The sequence below is a fragment of the Elaeis guineensis genome, chromosome 10, assembly GCF_000442705.2.
Source record: "Elaeis guineensis isolate ETL-2024a chromosome 10, EG11, whole genome shotgun sequence".
Lineage (NCBI taxonomy): Eukaryota > Viridiplantae > Streptophyta > Magnoliopsida > Arecales > Arecaceae > Elaeis > Elaeis guineensis.
The window spans coordinates 39,946,314-39,960,635 of record NC_026002.2 but is presented as its reverse complement, the minus strand read 5'-3'; the positions used below and the strand labels follow the sequence as shown (position 1 = coordinate 39,960,635).

At 37.2% G+C, this 14,322-nt stretch overlaps 1 protein-coding gene across 6 annotated transcripts; it reads left to right on the top strand.

The window, feature by feature from the left end:
• Positions 1–830: 830 nt before the first annotated feature.
• Positions 831–9,434, top strand: LOC105052303 (protein FATTY ACID EXPORT 3, chloroplastic). 6 transcript variants are annotated; one of them, XM_010933072.4, is made up of 8 exons: positions 834–1,162; positions 2,101–2,491; positions 2,642–2,809; positions 5,482–5,528; positions 5,650–5,687; positions 8,879–8,980; positions 9,101–9,132; positions 9,215–9,434. In XM_010933072.4, exons 1-6 carry the CDS (start codon positions 911–913, stop codon positions 8,964–8,966), a joined length of 984 nt encoding a protein of 327 aa, XP_010931374.1. In that variant the 5' UTR covers positions 834–910; the 3' UTR covers positions 8,967–8,980; positions 9,101–9,132; positions 9,215–9,434. The 6 variants fall into 6 exon arrangements, 4 of the variants coding, with proteins under 4 accessions (XP_010931376.1, XP_073100089.1, XP_010931374.1 ...); XM_010933074.4 differs by having other exon boundaries at positions 831–1,162; positions 2,107–2,491; positions 9,101–9,434; XM_010933071.4 differs by having other exon boundaries at positions 836–1,162; positions 9,101–9,434.
• The last annotated feature ends 4,888 nt before the right edge of the window (positions 9,435–14,322 follow it).

The window sequence follows — 14,322 nt, the reverse complement described above, 5'->3', positions numbered from 1 at the left end:
GGAATCTCACCGTTGGAAAATGAAAAACAGTTGAGTGTGTTGCCGTTAAGCAAATATTGAAGCTGTTGAGCATAAATGGTTGGGCTCTCATGGAGAGAATTTAAATTTGATTGTTCGACGGATAGACTGTAGTTACGCTGAGAACTGAAAGAACGTATTGATCAGTGTTGCTGCTGTACAGTGTCGTGCCGAGTTTAAGCTCACCCCCTTGAAGTGAGAGGCTTTTGGAATGGATGAGGATCCCATGTTAAACAGAGTGGGAGCGTTGCACGGGTCCCACTGTGCAATATCCCAGGATTTTATCTTCAAAGACTGGGCAGAAATATTATTTAAATTTCTTAATCAGTGCAAAGCTAAATGCATAACAGGTTTACATACGTCGCAATCGAAGCCATGAGATCTTCATCAGTTTGATGGGCCAAATCTAATCAAATTAATTATAAGCATCATGAATTCTTGATTGGCTTGTGATTAGCTTCAAAAGGATTATGTGGTGGTATCCCGTAGGTTATAGAGATTTTTTGGTACAATAGGTTACAGAGATTAAAAGCTAGATCTATCATTCAGAGTATTATTTTTATAAGTCATAAATTTTATCTAAAGTGGAATCAGAAAAAGAAAAGAAAAATCTTATCTAAAATGACTAGTTGGGACATGTTATTTTGGTTTGTGTGTAAATGTTCGGAATGAATCAGCTCTCGCACAAGTATCCGATAACTTTTGTGCACGTGGCTGTCTCACGATTCGTTTGATTAGCAAACTTACGCTTCAACTTGGTGGCAGCTCGCCGAGCGCAAAGAAGGCCTGCTTACGTGTATAAAAACCCAGTAAACCACTTGAAATCCCAATTTCTTTAAGCTCTCCGCCATTTCCTTTCCAAAGCTCACTCGCTCTTTCGTCGCAGTCCGCCATGGCTGCCTCTCTTCAGAGCTTCGCCACCCTCCGAAACCCTAACCCTAGCGCCAATCTCTATCGCAGCAGGGTGCCGCAGGCTTTCTGCCGCCTTTCTTTCTCTTCCTTCTTGCAGCTCGAAGCCGTTCCTCCTTGTGGCTTGGGTCTGGCTCAATCCTCCCTCTCGAAGAGAAGCCCCGGGTTTCGCCTCATCGCGGTGGAACGATGGGCCTCGAGGCCCGTCCCCTTCGCGGCTTCGAATGAGGAATCGGTGAGCCGTTCTTGAGAGATCTCCCTCTCTGTTTCTGGAGCTCGCTTTCTCCTCTTTGATCCTGCTTTTCTTGCTTTATTGTTTTCCAATCGGTGGGATTGGTGTCGATTCTTTGGAAATATTTTCACTGTTTTTGTGGGCGCTCTCCGTTCTTATATTCCATACTGTTCTCCGTTCTACTGTTCTCTTATTTTTGGGATTAGGAAACTGGACCTCTTTTCTATTCCCGTTTTATTAGGGTTTTAGTCGAAACTTCTAATAAGAAACTGCTTTCTCATGGGGTGATAATCGGGATTAAAAAGATCAATTTTTTAATAAGTTACTTCCACTTTAGGGGATTTTGAACCAGGAAATGTGGAGCAGAATTTGATTTGTGACATAAGATGGAGTCCATTGTGTAGAATCATTGGTGGTGGTCTTGGAGAAAGCTCGAGAAGCGGGAGAATTGGTGCCAATCATTAGTGATGGGTACGGGAAGAAGATTTGTCGAAGAAAGCTTGGTTTATTTTGTGAGAGAACGCACAGGCAATAGATCAGATGAGCTAGGTGGACTGAGCTGGATAGACACTAGCATTCTGTTAGAGTGAGAACTTTGAAATTGAGTTGCAACATTTGCTTGGAATGCAGTGGAATTTTTATTGCAGGAAAAAAAGGAATGTTAATCAGAACTAATATTTTCATATAATCATGTGATAGATGATGTTCTTTGTTAAGATATGCCACTTGAAATTAACAAGTGCCATGTATGAGAAGTTTATTTTGAATGAATTTTGGCCTTATCCTCCTTGCTACGAAACTTTGTATAAAGGGAGTGCTGTGTCATCATTAAAAGAATGCTATGATTACTATCACTTGAATTGAACTTTGTTTCATGATGCCTTAAGTGGATCTTATTCTCTTACAATGCTTTAACTATTGTACCATATTTATTCATTCAGAAACAGTTAGATATTGAAGTGGAGAAGGACACGGATAATATTGAAAAAAAGACAGACAACTCACAGGAAGCATTGAAGCAGGCACTAGAACATGTTAAAGCAGAAGCAATGAAAGCGAAAGCCATGTCCCAAGAAGCATATGAAGTGTACTCAAAGAAAGCGATGGAGATATTGCTAGAGGCATCTGAGAAGCTGAAGATTCAGGCAGGGAAAGCACAGAATGATTTGAGTATAATAGCAAAAGAACTCAGTGAAGAAGGAAAAGAATATCTTAATACAATGGCAAAGAATTATCCTGATTCAGTTAAGGATATTCTGGAAACTTTCACATCATATAGTGAATTGAAGAGCATATCTGAGGTCCGAGATTACCACATTGGCATTCCTTATGGTATGTATAGCATACATTCAATTTTATTGAAAGCATTATTCAGGATTACATCTTCCTTTTCTACATTAACCCATGACTGGTTATCTGGTTTTGTCACCTTCAACCTAAGTAATGATTAATTTACATGGAAAAATTGTTTAATTCATGCAGGAACATCTCTTGCGATTGGAGGCTTTCTTTTTTTCATGTTGACTGAAAGCATTCCTGCTATTCGGTTTGGTATCATTCCTGGTGCTGCACTTTTGGCTCTAAGCATATTAAGTTTGAGATCTTGGAAACGCGGACAACCATCACCACTAAATTTGAAAGGGCAAGCTGGTAAGTCCATTCATTACTATTATTGCTGCTGCTGCTGATACTATTCAATGGTAATTGAGCCTTAAAGGCAAGATGCTCAAAAGCCTGATGGACATCTCTAGGCATCCTACAATTTAGAAGCACTAGGCCCAGCCCAAATAGCCCCACAAGACCCCTTGCTTCATGTAATGCATCATGAACACCTCCAACAACAATTTACATGTAATAATATGAACGTGACTAATTTTTACATAAATGACTGGGTTTCGTAGAAAACTATCCATTTGGTGCTACTGCTGTTTGGGAGCAGAGATATGCTGTCTGTTCATTTCCTGCTTATATGATATTTTATTTTCATACAATTTTAAACGTGATGTGCTGCACACCATATATACCACACTGTATCATTTTTTTAAAAATTATTGTTGATTTAATATTTTGTATGCTTAAATAGAGAAAAGTTATTTAAAAAAAAAAGAGTACTATGTCAATGCATGTTCACTGGCAGTGCATCACTAAGGCCAAAATTGGATATCTTTTATCCTTTAACTGTAGTGGTTGGAAGCATTAAGCTTCTCCAATTAATAAATGACTAAACAAGGAAGTCACTTGTTGAAGTATGAATTTATTGGTTTATTGATTTAGTCATGAACAACAGAAATATGCCTTATAGGAAATTATAAAGTATAATTTATGGGACTTGCTTAGACAGTGAGATTATGCAACTTAGGATTTTGTATGTATTTTATAGGTGATTTAGGTATAACCTGAAAATTTTAGCAAGTGTGACTTATGGATGGCAAGCACAAGAAGTTTCTCACTTTCCGCTGGATATACATTTATAAAGAAAAATACATTTGTAAGATTTTTAAAGTGGGACCATGTGTTAAGGCAGCATATCTGTATTGGTAAACAAATCTTTTCAAAATAATTAAAAAAAAGGAGCCTTTGGTTCCAAATTCCTAATAAAAGGAAGCAGACATACATATGCCAGCCTGAGATACTTGATCAGGATGTCTCATATCAGCAAAGCCGATCAGTCAAAATGACTCTCACTGTAAATTTTGGGGATGATGTCTCGCATTACAGTTTACCGTGAAGTGCAGTTGATTATGGGTCTAGCATGGTTTTTGGTTTGTGGATCAGGCGAAACTGCTCAGGTAGGTGCAAATGCAAAGCTTCAAGTGGGATGCCCAGTTAAGTGGGTCCTGATAGCTTGAGATGTCACTTTGAGAACCTTAGAAGAAAGATAATGTACAACATGATGTTCTGAAATTTCGAGAATGGCTCTGGCAGATGGTTCACCCCTGTATGATTCCAATGAAGACTAGTTTGTGTTTTTGTGAGGCTTCAAAATTGTTGTTGGTAAAGAAAATGAGAAATGCTTTAGTCAATTCTTTTCATCTTGTAGCACAACAGATACATGAAGTCTGTGGAACACATGAGGAAGTAGAGGGATCTGAATAGCCTGGTGAAGCCTTCAAAAATTAGGAAAATGGTGGTCTTCTTGCTGAAGAGGTGGTTTAGTGGAGATTTTGTGTGCGGATATTTAGCCTTTCTTTGAATTTGAGGATCTCTCTCCCTGATGGAAGATTCGATAAAAGGCATTATTAGGAGATATTCTTGTGCTGTTTTAGAACAGGGTGTGCAAGACCATAAGATTATTTATGACATTAATGCGTTAAAATGTCATACTGCAATGGTAAAATGTCTTTAAGTTCTGCATCACAACACAACATTTAAAACCTCTAACATGATTCAATACTGAAATGACCCAAATGCCTTCGTGTTTTAGAGCAGTCAGTTGGCCTTAAAAGTTGCTGGTATTGACAGTAGGAAAGGATTCGTGTGTACCATGGAGATCATAAGCATGCTCCACTAATACTTCTCATAGCTTCTAAGTTGCAGCTAATCAGCTTAAAAGTCCCAATTTAAGACTTTTGTGGGGGCGGGCTGACAATCTTGTTGCTTTAGGAGGAGATAGGGTGAACAAATTGCATAGTAGGTGAAAATGGTCCATTGTATGCTTCAGTTTGAGAAATCACACAGAAGATTCACCCTCATACATACAGAGAAATAATGCAGATGCATGTGCCGCATATGTGCGTAGCACCAGTATTGCCGGCTGTTTTTATGCTTACCAACATATGAGCAAGAAATTAAACCTGTCCGCATAGCTTCATAGATGGGAAGTAGTATAAAAGCTTACTGCCCAAAAGAATGGCTCAAAACAGGTGATCTTTTCTATCGAAGGTCGTTTCAACTTTAAGACATCATTAACCTTTATAAGGTATACTTCAATTCAAGATCATTTCTTATTGTCCAAAATGCATGTCTTATAACAGTTGCTTCGTATGTTGTACATGAAGGATTTGGTTGATAGACTTGCTATAGATCTGTAAAGCATTGGTCTGCAGAAAATAATTTCAAGCTATATGAAGAAAGATAGGACATGCTTGAAGAAAGAAATGATCCATCTATGTTATCATGCTGTTCCAAAATTGGGAACTTTAACTATTAATGTGTTGTATATTCTTTATTGTTTCCGACATTTCAGATGATGTCTTCAATCATAGTCTCAAGTTGAAATTTCTATGTAAAAGAAATATTTTACTCATTATCAATTCCTTCTGTATTGTGTACGATAGTGGCTTTTAGAATCATGTTTATTGACCTAAACTCTGGTGGTGCAGCAATTGCATCGATTATCAGCATAAGGGTATTTCGGTGGTTCTGTCAGGTGAAAATTTTTTCTAGTTTCAAAATTTGTAATGGATTTAAGTATATGTAGATTATGTAGGTTTGTTTGAAACAAAACAGAAAATAAGCTTAATTATAATGATTTATTTCTTCTCTTGCAGATGCGATCTTTTTCAACTCTTTTAATGGTCATCATTAGGTTAGTATTGTAGAACTTTATAGTTAGTTATGCTATCTGCTGATATGCACTTTTTTAATCTGACTAAAGAAAGAGGGGCATCTTTCAACATTTATGATGGAATTAGGAAATGTTGATGTTTGAGTTAATGGCACAGACTAACACTCTAGGTACTATTTGGTAGGAGGTGATATTTCACATCAACCTAGTGATGTAAGGTAGGTGACGTGATCATCTTGTTTGAGATTGTAAAATCCCATCTAGTGATGAAGAATCCAGTGATAAATTTAGTGATAGCATCACCGCATTGTGCAGTGATGAATACAGTGATGCTATCACCATATAATGCAGTGATGCTATCACCACACATACTCCAGATGATAGCACATCATCGGAGATTGGTGATGTGCTGAAGTTATTTTAGGACAAAAATATCCCTAATCACTAAATTGGAGAGAAAAAAACCCTCATCATCTCTTTCTTTTCTTTAACTTTTCATCTTCAATAACACCCCCTATAAAAGAAAATCAAGATGGCTTTCTTTTCTTTGATGTTTCATTTTCATTAAAACCCCCTTTTATTTATCTATTAGATACCTATCTTATTTTTATTGACAGGTTTAGTTAAATAGCATGGATGTCTTTTATTTATTTATTGGATGCCTAATTTTATTTCTATAGACAAATATGGTTAATTAGCATGGATGGATCATGCTAAACCCTTTATTTTTTTTTTAATTTTATTTTGATGGGCTAAATCATTCCTAATGGGCAGTCCTAATATTGATGGTCAAAATTGGCTAAAGCTTAGCCAAGCTCAATTATATATAATATTATTATAATATTATTTTAATAGCCTAATCAAAATAGATATCTATAAGAATAATAATAATAATAAATAATATCATTATTATTATTACTATTATATGTTTTTATGAGTTGTGAATGAAGAATATTTAATCAAGTTGTAGAGTAATTATTACATACTAATATGTAAGGCTATTTATAGTATTTTATATATTATCACTATTGCTACTTGGTGATATACCAAACACAGTGAAGTTTTATTCCCAGTGATATTCCAGTGATATACCAAACACAGTGATCATACATCATCCCAATATTTGTACATCACCTCAATGCTCATATCATCCTAGTGATCACATCATCCCGATGATCACATCACTGGTGATATACCAAACTAGGTTCCTGGAAGCCACCTATGTTTTCACTGCATCCCTATCATTATTGATAAACAAGATGCTATGAATATATGATCTTGCTTCTGTAAAATAAATTACTTTGTTCATTGCTTACCAATGATGGAAGTAGGTCCACCTAACCTTTTGTATGAATTTGAGGTGGAGTATACCTCTTTTAGATTTTAATTTGGTACTATTAGAACCTTACGGGTCTTTCCGTATTTAGAAAAGTAAGCTCTTTTGGGCCAATTATTAAATGAATTAAGCCAATAGATTCTTGTACTTGGAACACCACCTACATTCCTATTCAAGGTTTAGGCATCATGTACGACGCTATTGTGAATCACAGTGAAATATGACCACACATTTTTATGTTTTTATTTGTACCAAGTACTGCATCAAACAGACGAACATCCCGCCCCACCCCCACCCCCACCCCCACTCACAAAAAAAAAAAAAAAAAAAAGAGGAGAAGGAGAAGAAGAAGAAAGAAAAAGAAAAAACAGGTGTTTGAGTACTTCACACAATGTGCTTGAATTATTTTTCTATATGTCCATGTTTTTCAAATGATCCCGTAACTACTAAATGACATGTATTTATCACTAACCACGATAGACCGTGCAAACAAATCTGACTTCCTAAATCATCTAGATCTGAAAATTTTATGCATCAGACAGATATAAGGTTTTTACCCTCTTCCATGCCCCTTTTCTAAGGTTATTTGTTTCTTTTTACCTGGAGGATTACTTGTGCTCATCTCTTCCTTTTAGTTTTTTCCGGTTGCTTTACAAAGTAACTACAAACAATGATGTTTTGTATGGATGACAAATCTCAACTTTAAAATCTGCCGTATTTCATTCATCATTGGAAGAAGTAGTTTGTCTCATGTTCCTCTTTCTACCTGTTCTCCTATTTTTCACTCTTATGTCTTGATTTGGGTTTTTCCCTTTCCCATGCTGTATGTTTTTAGGGAAACAATGCCTTCTCTTTCTTGAGGGAAAAAAATCCTTGTATGGAATTTTCGTTATTTGTTTTTGTTGCCTTCACACAAACATCCCTCAAAAAGAAAATCATTAAAATGTTTTCTACATACATTCAAGATAGTGCAGTATATCTACAGCCACAGGGGTGCATAAATGAAGACGTCAAATAAAAATACCTAATGGCAAACTAATAATTATCATCAAGTCTCATTATCCAACTGTAAAAAGTTTGACATGACAGGTCAACATTTCATTCAGCTGCACAGTTGACTTAATGGAGCTGCATGATATAGTTTATTATAACTAATAAGATAGGAAATGGTCTCACTTCTTACCTCCTTGGTGGCACCAAACATGAGTCTGTATTAGAGGGAGCAGGAACGTCACTTCGCATCTCTTTTCTGCCTTCTTTTCAATTCTTCCCTGCTTTCGTAATTCGAAGTCTTGTGGTGTGTGTCAACCATAATGAGAGCTGGATGAGTCCGATGCATTCTAGCAAGCATGGTGATTATGACAAAGCCTCCTAGCATACTATGTGACAGGCATTCTGCCAATCATGTGCATGCCACTTGTCTTTATCTGGTTAAAATATAAATTTTAACTGCAATTTAACTCTAACAGTACCGTTGGATATTATGGTCAACTGCAGCGGCAGGTTTAGCATCTTTCAAGCTTGAAAAAGGGCAAAATTTTTCCTTTTCATTCTTTTTGGCCCTGTGAATGAGGACCAGCCCTGCAAGACCCATGTTTTCTTCTTACTGATTGAAATAATGCATCGTATAGCTCATCAAAAAAATATCATAAGAAGTTCCCGTGAATTTTTCACATACTTCCATAAAAATTTTAGCAGTATTTTCATTTTGCTAAATTTGCATGCTTCTTGCAAGACCAAGCCCGAAGTCGTTCGTTCCTCAATAACCTATGCTTTTCTATGCACAATTCTTGCTAATCTTTCTGTTGTCCGCCTTGTATCGATTCTGCTTCACTATCTTATTTTGTGAACTGACTATTAAGCTTATGGAGTGCAGTGGAGGAGTGTTAGCTTTCTATGTTTACTTGATCTCAAGGGACAGTCACAATAAAGGTCCAGCTGTGGAACAGACCTCAGATAATTAATGGTCTGGGTAGAGGTTAGTTATCACATCAAAACCTTGGGATTTTCTGAAACATAGGAGTCGTTTCAACTTGTTCTATCTAATAGCTCGTACCTGATATTTATCCCTCGCTGTGTTATGCTTGTTTTGCATCAGGAATAAATGAACTTTCAGAGTTCAACAGCAGAGTGAGTATTTTTGTCACCATCCTTTGTCCTTCTCGCTCTTCACGATGGCACTAACCTGTTTGATGCTTTAACTGGTCAGCAGAAGTTGGATTTTGGTGGTATGTAGAATGTGCTGTGAGAGGATTTCTTTGAGTTGAGAGAGGTTTTTTTCTCCTTTTCTTCCTGGCATGTAATGTAATTCTAGTAGTTCTAGAGATTCCACTAGAAATGGATGATCTAGGAGAAAAACAGCCCAGATAGTGCTTATTGTGTCTAAATTCTAATTTATTATTGTATGGCCAATCATGTGTCCATATTCTCAATTTTTTTTGTCATCAAGACTCCAGAGCACCATTTCTGGAACATTTTTGTTGGGAGGTATGATTGGGTTGCCTTATTATTTTGATAAATGTGAAGCGAGACGCGGGAGGGGGGGATGGAACTAATCTTTGGAAGCTATTCTTATAGCTCTCTTAACATGTGTTCAAATCTCAACTACTGCCAGCAAACTCCATCATCAGTGGCAGCCGGTAATCTTGAGTGACCAAGAAGTAATATTGCAAAATTCAAAGGAATGTCGCTCTTTAGGCTATGTTCTAGACAGGAGTTTAAAATGCACGCACGCACACCCGCACGCACGCACACAAACACACGCCTGCACGCACACAGACATATATATGGGTATACATGCATATACATATATATGCATGCATATACACACATGTGTCTCTCTCTCTCTCTATATATATATATACACATACATATATATATATATATATATATATATATAGAGAGAGAGAGAGAGAGAGAGAGATTGACTGGGTTTAGGTCGATCGGGTTTGAGTTCAAATTCAATTGGGTCTGTGGCCGTTGGATCGGTGTGAATCTTGACGTGCTCCAAAAGTGGCTAATGGAGCTGTTTCTTTACCGTTGGCTGAGCTAGTGGCATTTTTAAAATAGTTGGGATGCGTGCGCAGGCCATTGTCCTCTCCTATCATATTTTCTTTCTTTTCCTTCTCTCTCTTCTTTTCTTTTCCCCTCTCTCTTTTCATTCGAGCGTTCACATCTTTGTTCTTCTCTTCTCTCTCTCCACTGATCTTGGTCTCCTTCCTCCTCCAGCAAACCACCCATCTTGGTCTCCTTCCTCCTTGGACAACCCCCCATCTCGGTCCCCTTCGCCCTTCGAGAACCTCCCCTTCCTAGTCGCCTTTCTCCTCTGAGAAATCGCCCATTTCGGTCCCCTTTCCTCTCCAAAAACCCCCCTGTCTCAATCGATTTCTTCCTCTGAGAACCCCCCCAATCTCAGTCCTCTTCCTCCTCCCAAAACCCCCCATCCCTGTACCCTTCCTCCTTCGATAACCCCCCCATCCCGGTCCCTTTCCTCTTCCGACAACCCCCCCATCCCAGACGTCGAAAAGAACCACATCCTCCTCTCTCTCTTTCTCTCCACCTCTCTCATCGTATTTTTTCTCTCGGATGCGATGTAAGGGGACGCGCGCCCCTCCTCCTGTCTCTTCTCCCTCTCTCTTCCTTTCAAAACCTTAGCCGACCTCGTCGCATTCCATTCGTCGTCGGCTCTTCCCCAACCGTCAATTCTCACCCTTTTCTCCTCTTTCTCTCCAAGCGCTGGTTCTCATCCACTGCAGGCATTTTCTCGTCGCTACCTGTTATGGCCCTCAATCGGCACTGCCACCACCCCCAATCGGCTCTTTCCTTGATCGCTGTGGCCACGCCAATGCCACCAACTCCATCATTGAAATCGCCCTCTCCCCACCGTCGTCGTCGGCGATCGTCTCCTATAGTTAGTGCATTCCTTCTCTCTCTCTCTATTTTTGGATTTCATCTATACGCCCGTCTTCGTTCTTGTTTCTGTTCTTGATTTTCTTGACAGGAATTTTAGCCTTTATGGAAAGAGTCGGAGAAAATTTGAATTTTTAGGTGAATGTGGTGATGAAGATGTTCGAATTAAAATAAAAATGAGGTCTTTCTGTGTTGATTGTTGGTTGTTCTATTTGTTTCTGATCTTAGATTTTGACAGTTGGTAGTGTCGATGGATTTAATTAATTGATCATTCTAGTTCTTTCTCATGTTTTTAGGGTTTAATGATTTGATTCGAGTGCAAGTGGATTGTTAGGATTTGCTTTGTTAGGGCTTGATAAGAATGAATACTAGAAGAGCTTATTAGGTCTCAAATTCTTGAAGCACATAATAAAAATTTTATTTTGGAATTAGGGTGTGTACATGGTGCTCCCTGCCTTGCTTGTGCATTTGGATCGTAATTCATGTATACGGTCTCAATCGTCTGTTATTCTTTTTGTTTGGGGATCACTTCATCTACTATAAAAGCCAATTGTTTGGTTTTCAGTTAAAGAAATCAAGTAGATGGATGATAGAAATGGGTTAACTGAATCAGATGGGTGTTATGGTGGAAGTAACTATTATTTGACCCATCCCTAACTTATAATATTGACAGCGAAAAGGAAGGACCTAATAAGATGGGTTAATTGAATCAAATGGGTGTCATGGCTTTCAGTGTAGATGCTTAATTCATTAATTTATTGTTCTTAATATATTTATATTTTTTTGCAAATAACTTATAACTGATCTCTATTGGTTCTTACAGATAGTTCGTTCGAAGTTCTCAAGAAGTCGAGAGAGGAGCTCTTGAGCTTCGAGGAAGCAAAAGAGAGCTTTCCTCTGATTGATAAATTATCGCTGCTATCTGCGGCGATATGTGGACTTTATCAGGGGCATCTGAGAGCTATTGACGGATGCCCATAGAAGATTGATATAGGAGACACCCTTCCACTATATGCTTGACATCCCAATCATCACACAGGAGGGGGCACTTGTAAACCAACTCCTTTGTTGCTGGGACGAGAGCAGGAGGAGATTTCATTTGGAAGGGCAGATGTTGATCTTCCGTGCTGAGGATGTTGCTCTCATTTTGGAGCTACTCTTGAATGGGATAGCCATTGATATGAAAAAGGCTCCCCATAGTGTAGTTAGGACCACATATTTTGCAGGGGGGATAGTTAGGAGAGATGTATTGGAAGATAGAATCGAAGAATTATTATCTGATTCTTCTTCCAATGGCATCCGATCCACGGTGCAATTACTTATTTCATACCTTTTGGATACAATTTTGTTTTCTTTGTCAAATCTTAACATTGCACCGTGGAGCTTCTCCACTGTTGACCTTTTAGGGGACATTGGCCGTTTTGCATAGGCTAGAGCAGTCCACGAGCACCTCATGAAATTCATTCCAGGGGCTATGGAGAAGATAAAGAGAATGTCTTAATGTAGCATTGTTCTTTCTAATGTATGTTTCAATTTTTTTCTCTTTTTAGAGTATATTGTTGGGCATATGGAAGGTTTTCGATAAAGCTATACGAGACTTCATGCCTTATTTATTGACTGAAGTCAAACAGATATTCGTGCCCATATGCACCATGCCATCTAATGGTATGCTCCAAATATGACTCAATATTGTGCTTATTATTTATGCCAACTAATATCCGTGCCAACCAATCCAAGATATCATTTGTTTGTTTTATTGATTATGAGCATGAAAAATTTTGTAAGCCTGATTGTGCCATCTACATCATATATTTTATAAAGAGTATGGTGATGAAAGGTAGCTCACAATTATCGAAGCTCGTGTATCGAAGTTACGTGCTAAATATGCTGCACAAGTGATCATGAAGGGTTGCGAGGCACGATCATTATAGTTTATTTTATGTTTCTTTTGTGACCACATGTGTTGGGTCCACTCTTTATGTATGTTTGTGCTTGGTGTATTCTGTCTAAATATTTGGATGTATTATGAATCTCTTATGAATAAACTTATATGAAAGCCTGTAAAAAAAATTTTTTGATTGCAATGGAACTATAATTTTTATGTACATAAATAAGTTATAGCAGGTGAATCAGTTGTGTTTATTATATTATTAACGCAATGGATTTGTTGAAATTTGAGTTTGTTCTTTATGTTTCTTTAAATTTATTAGCAGGTTTATATCATGATTATTCCTGGTTTATAATAGATGTATGCTGTATATAATAAACAAAAACTCTGCTAAAATAAACATAAATTATATATAATAAATAAAAATTCTACTAAAATAAATATAAACTCTGCAGAATAAACATAAACTCTGAGACGATAAACAGAAACTATTCAGGATAAACACAAACTCGAGATCAAAAAATTGAGTGATCTAAAGGTCCATCCAAGATAAACAACAAGGGGAGATGATAAATACTATGGCAGGATAAATACAAACCATCCCAGGATAAATATAAACTTCAGATAATAAACATAAATCTCATAGGATAAATATAAACTCTGAGGTGATAAATACAAACCGTCCAGAATAAACACAAATTTTATATTTAAAAATTAGGTCATCCAAGGATCCCTCCACGATAAACAACAAGAGAAAAGGATAAACACAAACATCTGATGGAATAAACATAAAGCATGCGAGGATAAACACAAACTCTATATAATAAACAAAAATATAGCTAGGATAAACACAAACTTCTATTTATGTCCTTTATCTTGTATGGGACCATGGCAGGATAAACACAAACCATCCCAGGATAAACACAAACTTTATATAATAAACATAAATTTCGTAGGATAAACACAAACCCTGATACAATAAACACAAACCGTCCCGAATAAAAACACTCCATATTTAAAAATTGGATCATCTAAGGGTCCCCTATGATAAACAACAAGAGGAAAGGATAAATACAAACTTTTGATGGAATAAATATGAATCATGCGAGGATAAACACAAAGTCCATATAATAAATAGAAATAGGATCGGGATAAACACAAACTTTGGAATTTGCCCTCTGTCTTGTATGGGACCATAGCGGAATAAATACAAACCATCTCAGGATAAATACAAACTCCATATAATAAACATAAATCTCGTAGGATAAACACAAAACCTAAGGTGACAAATATAAACCATCCAAAATAAATACAAACTCCATATTTAAAAATTGGGTCATCCAAGGGTCCCCCCATAATAAACAACAAGAGGAAAAGATAAACACAAACTTCTGATGGAATAAATATGAATCATGCGAGGATAAACACAAAGTCCATATAATAAATAGAAACAGGACCAAGATAAACACAAACTTTGGGATTTGCTCTTTATCTTGTATGGGATCATGGTAGGATAAACACAA

Bases quoted from the DNA above. Each gene is read 5' to 3' on its own strand.
- LOC105052303 (XM_010933072.4), top strand. From the start codon at position 911: ATGGCTGCCTCTCTTCAGAGCTTCGCCACCCTCCGAAACCCTAACCCT. The intron at 1,163-2,100 runs GTGAGCCGTTCT...TTATTCATTCAG, and splicing joins CGGCTTCGAATGAGGAATCG to AAACAGTTAGATATTGAAGT. The intron at 2,810-5,481 runs GTAAGTCCATTC...CTGGTGGTGCAG, and splicing joins AAATTTGAAAGGGCAAGCTG to CAATTGCATCGATTATCAGC.